Raw genomic sequence first — 18,847 nt, 5'->3', positions numbered from 1 at the left:
AGCAGCTTACATAAATGATGTAGCCAAAACAAAAGGATAAAACAAAAGGGTTAAAAAAAAAGGTGTAAAAAAAAATTGATGTCAGAAAAAACACACAAAGAAATTTGCTTATTGCACTCTATATATCTGTATTGGCTTACATTCTTTAAAGATGATGTAAATATATATTTAAAACATATAATTTTAACTGACTTGCCCTAACCCTATCAAGGAGCCACCAGGATTAGCATCTTACAGCTACCTGCATGAGGAACCAAAGATTGAGTTTTTTGCCCCCTACATATTCCCTCATCATCACCAAACCTGACCCCCAACAACCCCAGCCAACAAACATGATCAAGATGCTCAAGATGAGGGACGTTTGTGCTGGAGAACAAACATATTTGCATTTTAATGCCTTCATGCCATATACAGGATGATTACAAGAAGAGTGAAGCTCTCGCTACTCTATCTCAAAGTGTCCCAGCTCTACCTACAGAAAAGCACCCTCCACTGCACCTGTGTGATATATTTTCCGAATTATCACACCAGTTACTTGAAGTCTTTTAGCAAAACTGTCAATTTTAGTTCTTTTAGAGCCAGTTTATTGCTGTGGGCCACTCAGTCCCTTACACCAGTGTGCAACAGTTAACTAAATTTATATTCAGCGAACATCTCAAATGTTTAAAATACAAAATATTGGATTAATGTACTGTAGATTATTTTAAAATTCTTATACGCCTTGATAAACTATAATTTATTGTAACTCACCCAGAATACTAAATGTTTTCTGTATCTACCTATCTATTCTAAAAGAGTATGCAATAAGATTTTGTTTTTCTTTTAATTCTTTTCTAGAGTCTGGCAGAAGTAATTTAGAAAGGACATTTTCATTTTTCAATAAAAATTTACACATTAAAGCATTTTTTAAGGTTTACAACTCAAAAACAGATACTGTATAAAAGGACAGTATGCCATAAATACACATCAATACACACAAAGCACCAGAAGACTAATTTGTATGCAGCTCATGTCCAAATATCGAATACTTCTTCAGTCAGAATGAATTTTCATCAAGTATTTACTTTTATATAAAAAAGGGGACAGATGGGTAATGGCAATATGGATTTACTGCAGATATGCCTGCCTCATTGTAACATATACAGAAGGAAAGATATTTATGCATTACAAACTTTTGGCTCTTCCCATTAAACTTTTAACATGAATAAATTGAATAGGTATGTTAGATGCCACACTATTTAAAAAACAAAACCCATGTGCAGTAATAAGATTAAGCAGACAAAAACACCATTTGGAAACAAGACAACCAGCAGGCACCAAAAATGTGAGAAGAAAAATGTAAAAATTATTGTGAGCTGGTTGCGTAGTAAATAAACCAACCCACTCAAAATCAGAAGAGGACTATTAATTTGTTAGAATGTAATTTGCATCTAGCTGACAAATGGAAAACTGCAACAACCAAGAAAGGCATTAGATAAGCTTTTGCTGTAACATTTACTGGTTGCTAAGGTGACTGCAAGAGGAGAAAATCAAGCATTGATGTAGAATTCTGCTTATAAGATGTTTCTCCTGAAGAATCAGCACCTTCATCAAACACAATTTTCATAAACTGAAAGACAGCTGCCTGGCTTTACAACCTATTGTTGAGAATCAAATACTGCAGCACCAAAAAAAATGCATAAAATTTCACTTTACCTGGTTGCCTCACTACCAAAGTGCGTATAATTAAAAACTATAACCTTTTAAAACTGTGCACTGCACAATGGTTTTATTTCAACCCACAAGTCATGAAAATAGTCACAAAAACACAATTTTTTTTCTACTTTTCCTTGTCTTCTCCACCTCCAACACAGGCAAAATTGCATTTTGTTCTCCTAGCCTCAAAAATGGGATAGTCCAGCTGCCAGAAACCATCATGGATACCAACCTTTTAACTTCTTACTTTTTCCTCAACCAACCAATTTGGGAAGTTAATCAATTTGACTTACATTAAACTTGGCACTACGCTACTTAAACTTTTGTAATCTAGAAATTAGCCTTTACAATGAAAACAAGGCTTTCATGCCATTGGTCTGGGCTGTATTTGAATCCAGGTTCTAGGTGCAAAAAAATAATAATTTTGAGTTCTTTCAGCAGAGCAACCAGTAAAGTGGCGCGTCCTCATATCTTTTCTAACAAGGGGTCAGTGAATAGTAATTAAAGGTTCCAGTTTGAGCAGACTTAGCTGATCTCAGCCAAAAGGACAACAAGAACCAATAACTGAACTCAGCATCTCTGCGACAGCGATACAATAATCAGCCAGAATCTCCCTTAAGTCCTGATTGCTATCCAATGACCCCTGCTAGAAATTCTGTGAAGACATCAGATATCAGCAGATTTTTTGGATCACGGGAAATTGCAAATTCCTCTGCAACATGTTATGGTTTAGGAATGAAATGCCCATATATTTTAAAACAAACCTAAGCCAAATGTCATTGGATCTTATTATCGTTATTTGAGATAAACTATCACTTGTATGAGCAGTAAGTGATTTCTGAGTATTCATGAACAAACAGTTTAATTGACACAAATCTTATTTTGTATGTCAGGGCAAGGACAGCAATCATTTATAAATTAATAAAAATGAATTACAAGAACACCATTTCAAGTATTTAACACAATAAAGGAATTTTGTTTGTGGGAAATTATATCAATTCCAATAATCAACTTTGAACTAAATGAGCTGAAGTGCACTGAGGTACCCAACAGTTTTCAAGCTGTAACCCAGTAAATCTACATAGAAACAACTATACACTTTATTAATCACAGTCTACAACCATGCTAAAGGCACCAAGTCTAAGACAGCAATGATGTGCCAAATAACTTGGCAAAAGGAAACTAGTTTATTTTTTATTCGTAAAATCTTTCAAATTTTACATAGACAATTGTACAATATTTGAAAACCCAAAAAAACTTTTTAACTTTTGAATATAAAAATGTAATTTCAATATTTTATGGGGAAGATATGAACTGGGTACTAATTAACTTAATATTTAGTCACCTCTAACAAAGTGGACATAATAGTAAATTGTTCTGAATATCAAGACTTTTTTTTTTAAAAAGCTACACTTGGTTGCTATCTGCACTATCCTGTGTGGTAGTGAGCCATATACTCGAGAGGGTCCTGGCTTTAATCTCCCAGTTACTTAACTCAGCTCGGACAATAGTTGGGTTCTTACAGCTAGACTCAGCACAGATTTTTTTAGATATATAAAGGGTAAGAGAGAGGCAAAAGTGGACATTGGGCCGCTGGAAAATGACGCTGGAGAAGTAGTAGTGGGGAACAAAGAAATTGCGGAGGAACTGAATAGGTACTTTGCGTCAGTCTTCACGGTGGAAGACACGAGTGACATCCCCAAAGTTCAAGAGAGTCGGGGGGCAGAGGTGAGTATGGTGGCCATTACCAAGGAGAAGGTGCTAGGAAAACTGAAAGGTCTGAAAGTGGATAAATCACCTGGACCAGATGGATTACACCCCAGAGTTCTGAAGGAGATAGCTGAAGGGATAGTGGAGGCATTAGTGGTGATCTTTCAGGAATCACTGGAGTCAGGGAGGGTCCCAGAGGACTGGAAAATCGCTAATGTAACCCCCCTGGTTAAGAAGGGAGTGAGGCAAAAGACAGGAAATTACAGGCCGATTAGCCTGACCTCGGTAATTGGTAAGATTTTAGAGACCATTATTAAGGATGAGATTTCAGAATACTTGGAAGTGCATGGTAAAATAGGGCAAAGTCAGCATGGTTTCATCAAAGGGAGGTCATGCCTGACAAATCTGTTAGAATTCTTTGAGGAGGTAACGAGTAAGTTAGACAAAGGAGAGCCAATGGAGGCTATCTACTTGGACTTCCAGAAGGCCTTTGACAAGGTGCCGCACAGAAGGCTGCTCAGTAAGATAAGAGCCCATGGTGTTACAGGCAAGGTACTAGCATGGATAGAAGATTGGCTGTCTGGCAGCAGGCAGAGAGTAGGGATAAGGGGGTCCTTCTCAGGATGGCGGCCGGTGACTAGTGGAGTTCCGCAGGGGTCAGTGTTGGGACCACAACTTTTCACTTTACACATTAATGATCTAGATGAAGGAACTGAGGGCATCCTGGCTAAGTTTGCAGATGATACAAAGATAGGTGGAGGGACAGGTAGTATTGAGGAGGCAGGGAGGCTGCAAAAGGATTTGGACAGGTTAGGAGAATGGGCAAAGAAGTGGCAGATAGAATACAACGTGGGGAAGTGTGAGGTCATGCACTTTGGTAGGAATAGAGGCATAGACTATTTTCTAAATAGGGAGAGAATTCAGAAATCTGGAGTGCAAAGGGACTTGGGAGTCCTAGTCCAAGATTCTCTTAAGGTTAACTTGCAGGTTGAGTCGGTAGTTAGGAAGGCAAATGCAATGTTGGCATTTATTTCGAGAACTAGAATATAAAAGCAGGGATGTGCTGCTGAGGCTTTATAAGGCTCTGGTCAGACCACATTTAGAATATTGTGAGCAATTTTGGGCCCCGTATCTCAGGAAGGATGTTCTGGCCCTGGAGACGGTCCAGAGGAGGTTCACGAGAACGATCCCAGGAATGAAAGGCTTAACATATGAGGAACGTTTGAGGACTCTGGGTCTATACTCGATGGAGTTTGGAAGGATGAGGGGGGGGATCTGATTGAAACTTACAGAATACTGAAAGGCTTGGATAGAGTGGACTTGGGAAGATGTTTCCATTAGTAGGAGAGACTAGGACCCGAGGGCACAGCCTCAGAGTAGAGGGAAGACCTTTTAGAACAGAGATGAGGAGAAACTTCTTTAGCCAGAGAGTGATGAATCTATGGAATTCATTGCCACAGAAGGCTGTGGGGGCCAGGTCATTGAGTGTATTTAAGACCAAGATAGATAGGTTCTTGACTGGGAAGGGGATCAAAGGTTACGGGGAGAAGGCGGGAGAATGGGGTTGAGAAACTTATCAGCCATGATTGAATGGCGGAGCTGACTCGATGGGCCGAATGGCCTAATTTCTGCTCCTATGTCTTATGTTCTTAGATTCCCTGCTGATCATTAGCCCGAACTGCAAAATGTCTTTGTGTGAACACCAGAGGAGAACAAGATTGACCCTGGTTGAGATCAAATAAGACTGTCCAAACTGCCTAGAATCACATGACAAAAAACATGGGAGATACAACACAACAGGCCATTCAGCAAAGCTCTTGTGCTATTGTTTATAGTCCACACAAGTCTCATCTCATTCTATCTCCTCATTGCAGTCTTTCTGCATATCTTTCTATTCCCTTTCCTCTCATGTACTCGTCTAGTTTCCTTCTAAAGCACCCAAGCCAGTTGCTTCAACCACTTCCTATGGTAGCAAGTTTCACATCCTAACTACTCCCTGAATAAAGAAATTTCTCCTCATTTCTCTGTTGGATTTATTAGTAACTATGTTATATTTATAGCCCCTAATTTTGGATCCCCCAAAGAGTGGAAACATTCTCCCCACATCTACTCTGTCCAACTCATTCATAATTTTAAAGGTCTCTCTCAGGTCATCTCTAGGTCTTTTTTCTGAAGAAAAATGTTCCAATTTGTTTAATCTTAACTATTCAGGCAAACTAATGGAAGATGGCCATCACTTATGGAATTATTCCCCAACAACTGGAGAAATTACATGGGTAGAGGTTGGAGGAGACAAGTTTTTTTGGTATAATTTTCAATTTATTGTTGCAGTAGTTATCCCATCAAGCTTACCAGATAAATATAAATTCTGGCCTTCAAAATCAATATGGTCTCTGGCATGCACTGATATGTAGAATATACATAAAGAAAAACAAATTCCACAAATTACCTAAAAGATGCAAATTACATTAATTATTGGCCATACATATGGCTTAAAGGTCACTGAGCTCTTTTGGGCAGCACTTGCCTGCATAGGTGTTGGCTTGATTCAAGAGTTCAGTGCAGGCATGCATGTCAGCAAAAGCTCGAATCCCTAAACAATTAGTAGGATGAAGCTGGGACTCCAGGAAATCACAACAGGTCTTTCTCACATCCTGTAACTGCAGTAGTCCTGCTGCTGGAAGTAATACCTGTTAATGAACACATTGCAACCGTCATAGGACATCAAGATCTGAACAACCAAACTCACTGCACATTTTGACAGGATGACATCACATGCTAAGTGTCCCATAAACAGACAAGACAAATACAAGTTTAAAGACTCAAATTGGACGAATTTCTTTACTTGATTGTCTTATGAAGTTAAGCAAATTTTGCAAAGTTTCTCTTCAAATTAATCGGGTTTTTTTGCCTCCCAAGAAAGCAGAATTGCTACTGTGTTAACATAATGAATGCTACGCAAAGTTGTCGAATCCGGCTAACGTGAGAATTGATGGGTGTTATAGCATTTTAAATTTACATCCTGTACGCCAGTGACAATTTAGAATTTCAGGTCTACCAAATGGCACAGAATATTACATGAAATTTTATCAAGCTGTCAGTTGGCTCACTAGTTAATTAGTGGGCGCCACCCACTGCAACAATATGGCACACCAATCAGAAGGTCCAAAGTTCAATTTTTAGTCTGTGGGGTTGTCTGATTGCAGTTAGGGCTGCAAATGAGACACTACATTTATCATCAACAATCTGTCTAAAGAGGTGTAAAAAAAGTCAGAAATCCTATTCCAGAGCGCGCACATCCTAAAGTTGTCCAGAAACAAAACCAGTCTTCCTTCACAACCAGGACTGAAATTCCTTACAGTCCAAAAAATCTGTCAACAGCCTTTCAATAGGTCAAATAAAAAGAAAAAAAATGCAGATGCTGAAGCTGAAACAAAAACAGGAAACACCAGAAATGCTCAGCTCAATCAGCACCTGTAAAAAGACAAGCTAATAGTCTGAAGGTAAACCTTAGTCAGAATCGATGATGTCTTTTCCCCGTACAAGATGTTGACTGATCTGTTAGGCATTTTAGCAGTTTCTGTTTGTTTCATTCCACTGGCAATCACTTGAGCCAGGTTCTCACATTAAGGATGGACACTTGGTCATAATACCAGAGGCCAATCAATGGAAATGTCCCCTGGCAAAATCAGAGCTTTTAGGCAGTGGAGAAAATGGGAAGAAAATTGGGGTTGTTTTGGGTGGTGCCAGTGGGGTACGTTTTTTCCAAATTTTGTCACTCCTCCCTCAATTTCCTTCCCTTCTTTCATGAAGGCAATACTTCATATTGGCATATAGTGCCAGGAGTGCCACCAGCCCTCATAAATAATTTTTCACACCATGCAGACACCACAGGCATAACAAACTTTACCATTATATACACTTGCACTTCAGTTGTGGGGGTGGACTTCGATGAGTGGCACAATTGATCTGATCCAATGTTTCCCAAACTAATTTTCCAATGTGACCCGATTTGAACACTTGAAAATTAACGTGACCCCAGATGCCATCCAAAACAAAACAGCAATAAAAGCAGCATAGTAACATTCAGTACATAATTATTAAAGTTTGCATTTTAGCAAATAAACATATGATCAACATGTAATGCATCATACAAATATGAAAATAAATACTTTGCAAAAATATTATTTATGTACTGATGTAAGTTTCAGCCAAGATCTCCATATAACTCAGTGAAAACCCTCTCGTATGTGCGCACACATTTTCTCAACCACCCACCACCCCTCCACACATGCAACAGTCCCTCTTCCCAACCCCCTCCACCACACCCACACACGCGCGCGCACGCACACACTCAAAAACGCACGTGACCATCTCCTTTCCCCCATCTTTAGTCTAGTTGCCAGTGTCTGTGAAGCAGTCACTAACCTGGGGTAAGGAGCAGAAATGTGGCAAAGTTTGAAGCCGCCACTCACCTTCCTGGCTCAGCCGTACGACTTCCCAAGTTTTCCCGTCAGTTCCAGTCAGTCTCTGCGGGCCTCAAGCTGCATCAAGTCGGTGCTCAACATCCCTGGACCACTCAAACTTGCTGCTAAAAGTTTTCTGAAGTTAAAAAGAATATTTTGGGCTCACCGTCCACCCCATTCTGTTTGGTGGAGTAGATCCAGTGGGTCCAGGGCTGTCTTGCCACAGCCTCAGGGTCCAGACAGGATCATCTCTTCTCCATAGTCGTCACTGCTGTTCGGGGGAGGGTAGCTCACGACTCCAAATGTGACCTCTGCAGCCTCATTGGGGGGGGGTCACTGCCCACAGTTTGGGAACCACTGGTCTGATCTTTCCTTCCCTAACCCAGGGAAGGGACGGTCAATTAATCACCAAGACGGCCACCAGCCAGGCAGAGGTCAGTGCATTTTAACACAGACGAGGGATCAAACCTTAGACCTTTCCAAATATCTCAGGTTTTTTTTTTAAATACATCTTTAAACAAATATTGTTCCAAACAAAAAGGAAATACTCTTTAAAGTTCTTCTTAGAGTGGCCATTCAATTCCCTCACATGATTCAGTCCACAGACAAAACTGCAGGTCAATGAAAGAACTAATTCTCTTCTTTGGGGAAAGTGGTCTTGGACCTTGGGTATAAGGCTGAGAGCACTGCAACTACACCTTTTGGCATTATTATTGATAAAAGTTATCAAGTTAAAGATCGCACAAATTTAAAACCTGTTAGCCCCAGAAATATTAAGTGGTATCTTAGAAAGTAAAATTTGCAGAGTCTTTCCAGCATTTTCTATTTATACTTTGGATTTTCAGCATCTGTAGCATGTTGCCTTTTGCACAAGTGTTTAATTTACTTCCTGGAATATCCACCTTGTAGAAGTTCTGCTCTTCTCTCAGATAGGCTTTCAGTTAGCCCCTTTCAACTTGCTCAACTTCATTACTTCCTGTTTATTTTGCATGTTTGACCAGGTATCCACGAAAACTCACTTTCACAGCCACATCTGCTTCCTCAGCAACTGTCTCTGGCTCAGACTTATCCCATGTTGATTCTAATTGAAATTCCAGCCTTTATGCTTTTGATCCAACCAAGAGTGCAGATAATCGACAAGAGTTTCAGCATTCTCTCACCACCTGCTAAGGTCCGTGCTCAATGCTAAGAGCTGTCATATAGATGCCTTTGACCTCTCATTTCAGCAGCACTGACTCACTATCCCAATCCTGGCCCATATTCCATTTCAGCCTGTGCCTCATCTGGCACTATTTTTTTCTTTCTTTCAGATGTCAAGGACTGCAAGCTTCAACAATTTTCAGATACCAATGCCCCACTGGATCCTTCTTACCTTTGACCTACCTCTTATCCCACCCCTCCCTTCAACCACAACCCTTGTCAGGTATTTACTGCACCTTCTGACCCTGAGTGATCAATCCTCAGCAAAGGACTCAGCTTCATTTCCTTATGGCCTGTTTCAATGAATCTTGAGCTCTGCAAAACGCCTTTTTTGTTGCCTTCATCTCAGTGCTCATTACATTGGTCAGCAAGACCCACCCCTCCTCTCACCCGCCCCTACCCACCACCCTCCACTAAACTCAGTGGACCCGTTTGTTACGTGCTGTATGTCTTGTTTAGCTTGCAAGCCAATGCATTAAAGGGTTGTAGAATCCATTTTGTTTTGTTAGTTCAGTTGAAGTAAAATAAACAAAAGCACAATGTTCAATCGCTTCCTTGCCTACGTGAGTATTGATTTTAATCTTTAAAAAGTTATCAGCAGTACCAATATTAAAACGTAACAAATTGGCGAGGAGGTTGACAGATCTTTGCGGTAATGCCACTCGAAAAGAGAACCTAAAGTGAAGAACTACTAAAGGAAAATTACTAGTTAAAAAGAAATGCCCACCTGCTAATACTCGAAGCGCAAGTTCAAAAACAGCAAGATCCTGCAAAGTTAAAAGGAAAATAAAACAAAGATTCACCCGGAAAAGAGTTGCAGCAGTTCTAAATGCATTAAAGGTTCAGCCCACGATTGTGGGAATCCCGAAAAGCACGGGAAACTCAGAGCGCAAAAAGCTGATGAGGTTCAAAATAGACAGGGCCTGCAGAGCTCAAGGAGGAGAAAATGGAGAAGAGTTCCTGCAGTGTTTTCTTTAAAAATGGTTCCAGGAAAAGCGAAGCAGCCACGTTTGCCGGTGAGCCCACCAAGGTCCTGAAAAGCGCAAGAAAAATCACAGAGCCAGAACTGACCAGCTGCAGAGAAAGCCTGAAGTAAAAACAGAGTTACAGCTCTTAAAGCAGCAACACATTTAAGGCCGAAAATGGCTACAATAACTGGACCTATGGAACTTTTTGATGAGACCGTTGAACAGTGGAGCTCCTACACCGAAGGCCTTGAGTTTTTTGCCCTTGCAAATGGAATTGAAAATGCTAAGAATGTGGCACTGTGATGAGAGCTAAAACATTTTAGTTATTAAGAAAGTTGATGCAACCTGACAAACCTGGCACAAAACCATATATGAGGATCTGTAAAAGTCCTGGAGATGTATTTTTCTCCTAGGCCACTTGTCATAGCAGAAAAATTTAGGTTTCAAAAGAAACCAAGAGGGGGAAACATTTGTTCAGTATGCTGCAGTACTTAAAAAGCTCACTGAACATTTTAAATTGAAGGAAGTACTGAACAATACCATCCACGACAGGTTGGTCTGTGGCCTTCGCAGTGAAGCAATCCAGAAATGTCTCCTGGCAGAAGCTAACCTCACTTTGCAGAAAGCCATAGAGACTGCAGTTTCCATGGAGCTGCCTTCAAAAGAAGCACAGCAGCTGAGTGCATTGACTCACATGCATAACATGACAGCTGAGTGTGCACACAAGATAGCAAGCAGCTGAGAATGTTACCGTGTGGAAAGCCTGGTCACCATTCATCTGAATGTTGGTGCAGTGTGTTGAATGCTGTCAGTGTGGCAAGAAGGGACACATAGAATGCGCCTGTAAACACAAAAGAGTAGCAGGGAATCCGAAAAGCAAACCAGAGGAAAAGAAATCTGCAGTCTGGTGTAAGAAGAAGAAAAATCTGCATGTCATACAGCAGGAACAGGTGGACCAGAGCGACACAGTCTGAAGAAGAAGGGCCCCTCCACATCTTGTCAGTGGCAGGTGGTTCACAGGACTACTGGGTAACACCACTGCTGGAGGGCCAACCAATACATATGGAACTAGGTACAGGGGCAGCAGTTTCTCTGGTCTCAGATGCTGTGTATAAGAAGAAGCTTAAACGTCTTCCCTTGACGTCTGCAAAAATTGTTCTGAAAACATATACAGGGGAATCTGTACCTATGATGGGCAGAACAGAAGTTAAGGTGGAATTAAATGGACAGGACGGCTAAGCTACCACTGTTTGTGGTGAAAGGCAACTACCCAGCTACCCAACAACCCTCATGTTTCAAATCCACTCAGGGTTACAGGTATCTCCAGGACATACAACATTCCTCGGACTGCTGTTCTCATCACATCCCGAGATCCACACTCAGTGCCATTCACCGCCATATGTGCACACTCGGCTTTTCTCTCCAGCAGCACCGACTCACCCTCTCTCAAAGCTGTCCATATCCCCAGTTTCATTTTATTCTTCATTTCATCCAATGCCTTAACAAGAAACTTTTTCTCTTCCTTTCAGGTGTTAAAGAACGCAAGCTACAACAGCTTATTGATACCGCCGCCCATCCGGGACCCTCCACCCCTTCCCGTCCCTCTGACCCCATCCCTTCTTCTAATCCCACTCCTTGTCATGTATTCACCATACCCTCTGACCTTCCCCTCTCTGATGCTGAATGTCAAGAGAACAAGAACTAGAGGGCACAGATTCAAATTAACTGGCAAAAGGAGTAAATGTGATGAGGAAAAAATTTTCACATTGAGGATAGTTGACGTCTGGAACAAACTTCCTGAAAGAGTGGTGGAGGCAGGTTCGACGAAAGTATTCAAAAGGGAATTGAATTGCTACCTAAAAACAGAGAATCTGCAAGGTTACAAACAAAGGGAGTGGGGCTAGGTGGAATGCTGTTTCAGAGTGCCAGTGCAGACTCGATGAGCCAAATGGCCTCCTTCTGCACTGTAAAGATACTGTGATACCGTGTGGTCCTGTTCTATACTCAGCAAAGGGCTCAGTTTCATCCCCTTACACCCTCATCTCAATGAATTTCGGGCTTGGCACGATGCCAAACTCCTTCCATCGCTTTCGTCTCCGTGCTCACTTCTTTGGGCAGGAGTCCTCCCCCGATTCAACGGATCCTTTCACCCGCCTCCAGTATTCTCCCCCTACCTGGATCCCTCCCTCTGGCCTCTTAGCTCCTCTTGATCTTTTCATTGAAAACTGTTGGCATGACATTGGCCGTCTTAATTTCTCTACTCCTGTCACCCACTCTAACCTGTCTCCTTCTGGACTTGCTGCACTTCGCTCCCTCAAATCAAACCCTGACTTTGTCATCAAACCTGCCGATAAGGGTGGTGCTGTTGTTGTCTGGCGCACTGACCTCTATCCTGCAGGGGCTGAGCGCCAACTCTCAGACACATCTTCTTACCTCTCCCGGAGCATGACTCCACCACCGAACATCAAGCCATTGTTTCCATGACTGTCTGGGATTTCAAAAAGCACAAGGAGAGCGAGGGGAGCTCATTTTAAAAAGAGTGAGGGGAGCTCATTTTAAAAAGAATGAGGGGAGCTCATTTTAAACAGAGCACGGAGAGTGAGGGGAGCTCATTTTAAAAAGAGTGCTGAGAGTGAGGGGAGTTCATTTTAAAAAGAGCGCGGAGAGTGAGGGGAGTTCATTTTAAAAAGAGCGCAGAGAGTGAGGGGAGTTCATTTTAAAAAGAGCGCGGAGAGTGAGGGGAGTTCATTTTAAAAAGAGCGCGGAGAGTGAGGGGAGTTCATTTTAAAAAGAGCGCGGAGAGTGAGGGGAGTTCATTTTAAAAAGAGCGCGGAGAGTGAGGGGAGTTCATTTTAAAAAGAGCGCGGAGAGTGAGGGGAGTTCATTTTAAAAAGAGCGCGGAGAGTGAGGGGAGTTCATTTTAAAAAGAGCGCGGAGAGTGAGGGGAGTTCATTTTAAAAAGAGCGCGGAGAGCAGCTGATTGGTGAATAGGAATGGTGAGTATTTCTAGTCTTTAAAGGAAAATTAAGGTGATTAGTTTTGTGTTTAGGTCTCTTGTCTTTATTTTTTCTTTCCTAAAAATAGCATAAGTATAGGATTGATACTGCTGCAAAAAATAATTACAATAAATTGTAAAGAGCAGGGATACTAAAGCAATTCATTACTAAGTTAAACACAATAGCAATGGCAGGATGGGTGATGTGTTGCTACTGCAGCATGTGGGACTTCTGCTGGACACCAAGATGATCCAGAGAGAAAACATCTGTAGCAAGTGTTGGCAGCTTGAGGAACTTCGCATCAGAGTTGAGGAGTTGGAATCCGAACTGCAGACATTGTGCCACATCAGGGAGGGGGAAAGTTATCTGGACACTTTGCTCCAGGAGGCAGTCACACCCCTCAGACTAGGTAATTCAAACTTGAACTGTGATCAGATGCAGGAGGATGTGACTACAGGTGAGGCAGGTATGGGGGCCTAGGGGGGTAGCGTTCGAGGATCCTCTGCCCCTGCAACTGTCCAACAGTTACGAGGATCTTGCAAGCTGTGTGGATGAGAGCAGGGACAATGAACAAACTGACTACGGCACCGTGGTACAGAGAGCCATTCAAGTTCGGAGGGAAATAGGAATGTAGTAATGGTAGGGGTCAGTATAATTAGTGGGGATAGATACTGTTCTCTGCAGCCATGAGCTTGAGTCCCGAAGGCTGTCTTGCCTGCCTGGTGCCAGGGTTAAGGACATCTCCTCAGGCCTGGAGAGGAACTTGGGAGTGGGAGAGGAGGGATCCAGTTGCTGTCATCCACGTTGGTACCAACGACATTGATAGGACTAGAAAGGAGGTTCTGCAGCCGTTTCCGGTGCATGCCCGCCGAACAAAAGATCTGAATGACGCGCGGTGACGTCAGGACACACACCCGATGTCACTGCATGTCATTTTGTGCATCGGCACGCTGGGCCCACCCCTGCACGCTGACATGAGAATTCTGGCCTTGGATTTCTAAAAGGCGTTTGATATGGTACCGCACATAAGGCTACTTAAAAAGATATGAGCCCATGGTGTTGGGGGTAGTATATTAGCATGGATAGAGGATCGGCTCACTAATAGAAGACGGAAAGTTGGGTAAGGGGGGGCATTTTCAGAATGGCACCCTGTAACAAGTGGAGTGCCACAGGGATCAGTGCTGGGCCACAATTATTTACAATATATATTTATGACTTGGATGAAGGAAGTGAATGCATTATTGCCAATGACACAAAAATAGGTGGGAAGCGAAGTGGTGAGGATGACATAAGGAGTCTGCAGAGGGATATAGACAGGTTAAGTGAGAGGGCAAAAACTTGGCAAAGGGAATATAATGTGGTAAAATGTGAGGTTATGCACTTTGGCAGGAAGAATAGAGGAGCTGAATATTACTTAAATGGAGAAAGACTGCAGAAAGCTGCAGCACAGAGAGATTTGGGGGTCCTCGTGCATGAATCACAAAAATCTAGCATACAAGTTCAGCAGGTAATACTGAAAGCAAATAGAATGTTGGCCTTTATTTCAAAGGGAATGGAGTATAAAAATAGGGAAGTCATGCTAAAACTATACAAGGCACTAGTGAGACCAAACCTAGAGTAATGTGAACATTTCTGGTCCCCTTATCGAAGGAAAGGTCTACTGGCCTTGGAGGCAGTCCAGAGAAGGTTCACTAGGTTGATCCCAGGTATGGAGGGATTTTCTTATGAGGAGAGGTTGAGTAGGTTGGGCCTGTATTCATTGGAGTTTAGAGGAATGAGAAGCGACCTTATTGAAACATAAGATTCTTAGGGAACTTGACAGGGTAGATACTGAGAGGTTGTTTCCCCTTGTGGGAGAGTCTAGGACCAGGAGGCATAATCTCAGAGTCAGGGGTCGCCCATTTAAGGCAGAGATGAGGAGGAATTTCTTCTCAGAGGATAGTGAATCTGTGGAATTCTTTACCGCACAGGGCTGTGGAGGCTGGGTCGTTAGGTATATTCAAGGTTGAGATACAGATTTTTAATCAGTAAGAGAATCAAGGGCTATGCGGAAAAGGCAGGAAATTGGAGTTGAAGATTATCAGATCAGCTATGATCTCATTGAATGGCGGAGTAGAATCAATGGGCCAAATGGCCAACTTTTGCTCCTACGTCTTATGGTGTTATGACCATCACTGACCTCATCTCCTCTGGAGACCTCCCCTCCACAGCTTCCAACCTCATTCTCCCAACCCTGCACAGCCCGCTTCTACCTCCTTCCCAAAATCCACAAACAGTACTGCCCGGCAGACCCATTGCATCAGACTGTTCCTGCCCCACAGAAATAATTTCTTTCCATCTTGACTCTATTCTCTCTCCCCTTGACCGATCTCTTCCCACCTACATTCATGATTCCTCTGGTGCTCTGTCGTATCAACAATTTCCAGCTTCCTGGCCCTAACCGCTTCCTCTCCACCATGGACATCTAGACCCTCTACACCTCCATCCCCCACCAGGATGGACTGAGGGCTCTCTGTTTCTCCCTTGAACAGAGGCCTGAGCAATCCGTATCCACTACCACTCTCCTCCACCTGGCTGAACTTGTTCTCTCACTGAACAATTTCTCCTTTATTTGGAGGAAGCAAGACAAGTGAAAAGGTATGACTACGGGCACCCGCATGGGCCCCAGTTATGCCAGCCTTTTTGTGGGGTATGTGGAACATTCCTTGGTCCAGTTCTACTCAGGCCCCCTCCCACAACTCTTCTTTCGGTGCATTAATGACTATATCAGTGTCACTTCATTGTCTCGTCTGGACCTGGAAACATTTAACGATTTTGCTTCCGAAGTCCACCCCTCTATTACCTTCACATGATCCATCTCTGACATTTCCCTTCCTTCCTTGACCTCTGTCTCCATTTCTGAAAATAGAATGTCCACCAAATTCATTACAAGCCCACCGACTCCCACAGCTTCCTCGACTACAGCTCCTCACACCTTGCTACCTGTAAGGACCCCATCCCATTATCAGTTCCTCCACCTCCCTCGCAAATGTTCTGATGATGCCACATTCCAATATGGTGCTTCTGACGTCTTCCTTTTTCCTTAACCGAGGCTTCCCCTCCCCCACTGTGGTTGACAGGGCCCTCAACCGGGTCTGCCCCATCTCCCTCACATCTTCCCCTCCCTCCCAGAACTGTGATAGGGTCCCCCCCCTACCACCCCCGCCCTCACTTTTCACCCCAACAGCCTCCACATTCAAAGGATCATCCTCCGCCATTTCTGCCAACTCCAGCATGATGCCACCACCAAACACATCTTCCCCTCAACCCCCCATCAGCATTCTATGGGGACCACTCCCTTTGGGACACCCTGGTCCACTCCTCCATGACTCCCAACTCCTCATCCCATTCCCATGGCACTTTCCGATGCAATCGCATAAGGTGCAACCCCTGCCCCTCTACCTCCTCACCATCCAAAGCCCCAAACACTGCTTTCACATGAAGCAATGCTTCATTTGCACCTCCTTCAATTTGGTCTACTGCATTCGTTGCTTCTAATGCGGCCTCCTCTACATTGGGGAGACTAAACACAGACTGGGTGACCACTTTGCGGAACACCTTCGCTCAGTCTGCAATCATGACCCAGGCCTCCTTGTCACTTGCCATTTCAGCATACAATCCTATTCTCATGCCCACATGTCCGTCCTTGGCCTGCTGCAATTGTCCAGTGAAGCCCAACGCAAACTGGAGGAACAGCACCTCACCTTCTGATTAGGCACCTTACTGCCTTCCGGACTTAACATCGAGTTCAACAACTTTAGACCATGAATTCTCTACTCCCTCTTGACCCCTTTTTTAATACCGTTTTTAATTTATATGTATTTATTTTTAATTATTTTATTTATTTGTTCATTTTTTTTAAAATCCTTTTTCCCCAAACACTCACTCCCACCGCAGGGCACTTGTTTTTATGTTTTGCTTTCAGAGTGCTGACCCTTGTTCTGCTATTAACACCTTCAGCTATCTTACCTTTATGCCAGTACAGCAACTTCTTTACTATTTACCACTACATTAATGCTCCCTTTGTCCTGTGTCCGTGGCATCTTTGTTAAACTCTCCTTAGCTGTCACCTATCCCTGACCTTCTATTGCGTTCCACCTGCTCCACCCCCTCCTAAACAGTATAAAATCCATCATATTTTTACTTTAGCTCTGAAGAAGAGTCATACAGACTCAAAACGTTAACACTGTTTTTCTCTCTCCACAGATGCTGCCAGACCTGAGTTTTTCCAGTATTTTCTGTTTTTATTTACCCAGTTTTGGTTGACTGGTCATGGCTTGAGAAGATCCGGTTAAACTGGGCAGAAGTACACAGCATTGCAAAAGAAGGAACTGGTCTGACAGCTGTTATTAAAAAAAATTGTTTTGGATTTCCAGCATCCGCAGTAGTTTTTTGTTTTTATTAAAAATGCTGTTGTTTTCAAAGGAGATTTGGGAAGCATGAAGGGAATCATCATAAAACTGAATGTCAAAGCTGACTCTCAACCAAATTTCTGAAGGCCAGAACCGTGCCTTATGCCATACAACCCAAAGTCGAAGCTGACCTGGAGCGTCTGCTCAGAATAGAGGTCTTGGTACCTGTCCCCCATAGCGAATGGGCAACACCCATCATTCCAGTGCTCAAGAAGGACGGCTCCATACATATCTGTGAAGATTTTAAGGTCACTGTTAACCCCAAATTGTGTGAACAATATCCACTTCCCCATATTAAGGACCTTTTTGCTGGCCTGGACAGAAATTCAGCAAAATAGGTCTACACCAGGCCTACTCACAAATGTACGTTGATGAGAAGTCACAAGAATATCTGACCATCACAACGCACAAGGGATTGTACTGATATAGCCGGTTGCTTTTTGGAATATCAGCTCCAGCCTTGTTTCAGAGGGCCATGGACCAGGCTTGCCCCTGGGGTTCAGTGTTACCTTGACGACATCTTGTAACAAGCAAAATTGATGAGGATCATCTCAAAAACTTGGATGCCACCCTACAAAGGCTAGGAGTACGGCTTACAGGTTCATAAAGACAAATGCAAGTTTTTTCAGCCCTCTGGAATATTTGGGGCACCTCATTGATGCTGCTGGGCTTCACAAAGCACCCTCCCAAGGTCAAGGCTGTTGTGGATGCTCCAGCTCCTCAGAATATCAGCCAGCTTCACTTGTTCTTAGTGCTGCTGAATTATTACGAGAGATTTATTCCACAGTTGGCAACCCTGCTGAAACCCCTGCACGAGCTTGTGTGTCAAAACAAAGCCTGGGAAATGGACAGAAGCCTGTGATGCTGCATTCAAGAACACTAAAGCACCGCTGACAGATTCCGAGGTCCTGATGCACTTTGAACCCTCCTTACCTCTATAACTCGCATGTGTGCATCACCTTATGGTGTTGGGGCAGTTGTTTCACACTAAATGCCTGCAGGTGTGTAGGGGCCCATCGTGTTAATTTCACAGTCTTTAAGCAAGGCAGAGAGCCAATACACTCAAATCGAACACAAAGCACTGGGAATCATTTTCAGAATCTGAAAATTTCACTTGTACCTGCTTGGACGGAAATTCACGCTGATGACTGATGGTTGACCACTCACCTCAATATTCAGTCCACAGACAGGCATCCCTTCTTTAGCTGCAGGCAGGATGCAGCATTGGGCAATGTTGAGTGCTGACACATATGACATCAAATATCGAAAATCTACCTTGCATGGCAACGTGGATGGTCTTTCAAGGTTGCCACTAACAGTCAGCCACGTGGACACTGCTCAGAAAGACATCATCTACTTTG

General features: G+C 43.1%; 1 protein-coding gene across 2 annotated transcripts in view; it reads right to left on the bottom strand.

The window, feature by feature from the left end:
* The window catches only part of klhl2 (kelch-like family member 2), a 141,248-nt gene that overhangs the window by 58,936 nt on the left and 63,465 nt on the right, over nucleotides 1-18,847 (bottom strand). For both annotated transcript variants that reach the window (XM_078542154.1, XM_078542161.1), the window contains exon 5: nucleotides 5,933-6,095. In XM_078542154.1, coding sequence (XP_078398280.1) covers nucleotides 5,933-6,095 — 163 coding nt within the window. The remainder of the gene's footprint in view (nucleotides 1-5,932; nucleotides 6,096-18,847) is intronic.

Source organism: Cetorhinus maximus, chromosome 1 (genome assembly GCF_964194155.1).
Source record: "Cetorhinus maximus chromosome 1, sCetMax3.hap1.1, whole genome shotgun sequence".
Classification (NCBI taxonomy): Eukaryota; Metazoa; Chordata; class Chondrichthyes; order Lamniformes; family Cetorhinidae; genus Cetorhinus; species Cetorhinus maximus.
The sequence above is the reverse complement of the archived record's forward strand: the minus strand, read 5'-3'. Positions and strand labels throughout refer to the sequence as shown.